Source organism: Gorilla gorilla, chromosome 9 (assembly GCF_029281585.2).
Source record: "Gorilla gorilla gorilla isolate KB3781 chromosome 9, NHGRI_mGorGor1-v2.1_pri, whole genome shotgun sequence".
NCBI classification, from domain to species: Eukaryota; Metazoa; Chordata; class Mammalia; order Primates; family Hominidae; genus Gorilla; species Gorilla gorilla.
This window is the reverse complement of record NC_073233.2, coordinates 133674797-133678162: the sequence shown is the minus strand read 5'-3', so window position 1 is coordinate 133678162 and position 3366 is coordinate 133674797. Positions and strand designations below refer to the sequence as shown.

The 3366-nt window shown below is 44.4% G+C and overlaps 1 protein-coding gene across 1 annotated transcript; it reads right to left on the bottom strand.

Annotated features, from left to right (window-relative positions):
* Positions 1-621: 621 nt before the first annotated feature.
* PATE1 (prostate and testis expressed 1) lies at positions 622-3073 on the bottom strand. Its single transcript, XM_004052386.3, has 5 exons — positions 3022-3073; positions 2681-2716; positions 1967-2002; positions 1556-1678; positions 622-777 (listed from the first exon to the last, which is right to left on the bottom strand). The coding sequence occupies exons 1-5, from the start codon at positions 3071-3073 to the stop codon at positions 644-646; spliced, it is 381 nt and encodes a 126-aa protein (XP_004052434.3). The 3' UTR covers positions 622-643.
* Between the last annotated feature and the right edge of the window lie 293 nt (positions 3074-3366).

Here is a 3366-nt window from a genome sequence, read left to right as displayed (position 1 = left end):
GCTATACAGTGAAAGCACAAGGGTTTGTAGCAACCTGCAGGATATATTGATCTAGTTCTTGCTCTCAAGGTTATTTATTTACTTATTTTAAGGGGCATGACAGAGACTGTAGAAAAGGAGAGGGACTTTCCTTTCGTGTGCAGAAGATGGAGCCATGTGTTTGCAATCCTCTTCTGTAGCGTGTGTGTGTGTATGTATGTGTGTGTATGTGTGTGTGTGTATGTGTGTGTGTGTATGTGTGTGTGTATATGTGTGTGTGTATGTGTGTGTATGTGTGTGTATATGTGTGTGTGTGTGTATATGTGTGTGTGTATGTGTGTGTATGTGTGTGTGTATATGTGTGTGTATGTGTGTGTGTATATGTGTGTGTATGTGTGTGTGTGTGTATGTGTGTGTATGTGTGTGTGTATATGTGTGTGTATGTGTGTGTGTATATGTGTGTGTGTATGTGTGTGTGTATATGTGTGTGTGTGTATGTGTGTGTGTATGTGTGTGTGTGTGTATGTGTGTGTGTGTATATGTGTGTGTATATGTGTGTGTGTATGTGTGTGTGTGTGTGTGATTTTTTTTTAGAAAGTCATTGTGAAGAGGCTGAGGCAACAACCTCACCCACAAATTGGAGTCACAGAAGAACCATTAACTTCTAAAGGTCTTCATTGCACAGGTCGTGGCTCCTGCAGCACCTGAAGTTCACCAAATAGACACTCCACCTTATGCCTTTCACATCAGCACAGTTCTTTAGGCAGCCCATGAAGGTTAACCAGGGATTACCATCCCCTGTGGAGGGGAGAAAAAACAGATCAGGAAGCCTGGCCATGAAACTTCTGCAAAAAAACTTTTCTCCAGACCACACCAACATATAGAAATAACCTTGTGTAGTTCAAAGCTCCGTTATTCAAATGTAAAGAACTGGAAGATGTTGCAAGCTGGGGGGCTTCCCAAAAGAAATGCAGTGATGGAGCAGTCTAAAATGATTATTTGGGGTAGGGCAGTAAGGAGAGCAGTAATTCAGGGATTGCCAAAGCTGGGTGTTTCTCTTGAGAGTCTTAACACTGGTTCAAGTGAGGGTTATAAATGCCAAGAGATAATTTAGCACAAAGGGTGGAAAAAGAGAAATCATGATGTCTCATCTTAACCATCCAGGGCAATTCAGTCAGAGTCTACTGATGACACTGGCCCTTCTATTTCCACAGTTTAGAACCATCCGTAAGGAAGCCCAGACAGGCACAAGAACCAAAAGCCCCCTCCACAACTCAACAACTCACTGTTACCCATTGGGCATAGATTACACCTATTCTCTTACCTTGATTTATTCTCCTCTGTTTTCTTCAGGCTTCTCAAAATACTAATCCCTTAGCTGTAGGCCCCCACCCTCCTTAGTGACCACTTCCATCTAATTTTCATTACGGTATATGATGGGGATGAAGGAATCAGCCATCCCAGGTATGAGACTGCCTATAGTAAAAGTAAAGTAAGGTCTCTCCTTTCCCCTGTGGCCGATATGTCCCTGTATACTTCCTCTGCCCATTCTTCTTTTCCCCAACCCACAACTTACTTTTGAACATCCTTCCAACCATGCAGGCCTCTTCTGTTGTTGCTGTGCATATTCCTCTTCCTCTGGAGCACTTTTCTCCTGGGAACTGGAGGTGGCACATCCTACACTGAACAATTTCTATCACTTGGCCAGAGAGAGGGGAAAGAGAAGTGAGAAAAGATGGCACTACCAGGAAAGAACCCCTCTCCCCTTTTGGGTTAGAAGTCTGCGTAGAGCCAGAGGGCTTTGCCAGAGCCCGTCAGGCGTGAACATCTTCCTCTGTGGAAATACACTAAGCCAAGAGAGTGATTGAGGTTTATGGTCTCAGGAATTTTAGCCTGAAAAATGGGAGGGGAAAGAAAGGTGGAGGAATAAGGAAAAGTGAAACATTATCAAGACTGAGGTGATCAGACAGGTTCTCTTCATACTTACCAGGAAAATTGTTTTTCACAGCAACTATTTCATTGACTGTACTGGCAAGAGAAAGAAAACACATCTGAAATGTGCCTGAGATTTACTCTTGTATTGGGTTCTTATAGTCTGCCCTTCAGGGTCCATCCTGCTCTCTTAAACTGGAGCCATTCCAGGCCCACTCTGTCCCCCTAATGCCTAGTCACCTACTGGGCATCTCTGCACCTCTTCTCTCCTTCTAAATCTCTTCACCTCTTCAGGGCTTCTCAGATTCATCTACCCATTCCTATAGGATGCAGCACAGACCAGGAGGAGAAAGATAAGTGCACCTGCTTTTTTGCTTCATTTCCTTCTTTTTAATTGACTCTGTGGCACTGTTACCTGTGGGTGCCTGGAATCTGACAGTGGGGACAACCTGAAATTCCTGAAGTTGCCACGCTTTAGATTTGGCCAAGCAACACCTGAAAAGCCAGCATTCCACTTCCTCCTTTTCCTTTTCCTTGCCCTTCACTGACACTCACTCCTGACCTTGTCAGTTGATGCTACTGTTATTTTATTCAAACCTAAAATCAGCTCCCATCCCAGCTCTGTCCTGCTGGAAGAGGTTGTTGAGTGTTGGAACTCAAGGTCTATTTGTATTTTGGTTTTTTTTAGCCCCTGGTGCTCACCTCACCCCACCCATCTTTTCCTCCTCAGACCTTCCCCTTCTCATACCACTTATCTATTTCTACTCACCTGCATCATTTCTCAATGAAAGTGATCCAGATAATGCTGTTGAAAAAAAAAAAGAGATACACTGTCTGCAGACCTCATTTTCCAAACCCCATCTCAAAGCTTCTATGAAAATCCACTCAATTCCTCTCTAATCTATCTATTTCCCCCCATAAAGGAAGGGAGAAGAGCTTTAGTTAAGGTCCTGGGGACATGACATATCCCTGGTAGAAGGCATAACATTAGAGCAGAAGCTCATGATGCTTCAGTTACCATAGGACTCCCATGAGAAGGCCTCTGTCATGGGTGCTCTCGCCTGTTCCTAAATTCAGGACTCTTACCAGCTGTCAACCCTAGGGACTCACCCCTAAAGCAGCAGAGCAGGATAGGGAGTTCCAGCAAGAGGGACTTGTCCATTTTGGAAAGAGGGAGGGCCAGGCTACAGCACGAAGCTTCAAGAGTGCCTATTTATACACCTGCAAGGTTGGGCTTTCCTGTGAAGGGTTAGGGGTGGGGACTCTGTGGAAGTTCTTGGAAGGCATAACCTGCTCCTAGGGAAATCAGTGACTCTGTAATTTCTCTTCCTTGCAACTTGGTAGGGAGAGGTAATGGCCAGGTCAATCCTGAATCTGATTTATTCCAATTCTACCACTCAGGATTTTTGATGCCAGGTTCTGTGGTCTTTTCACTATACTGTACTGTAAGAGAAT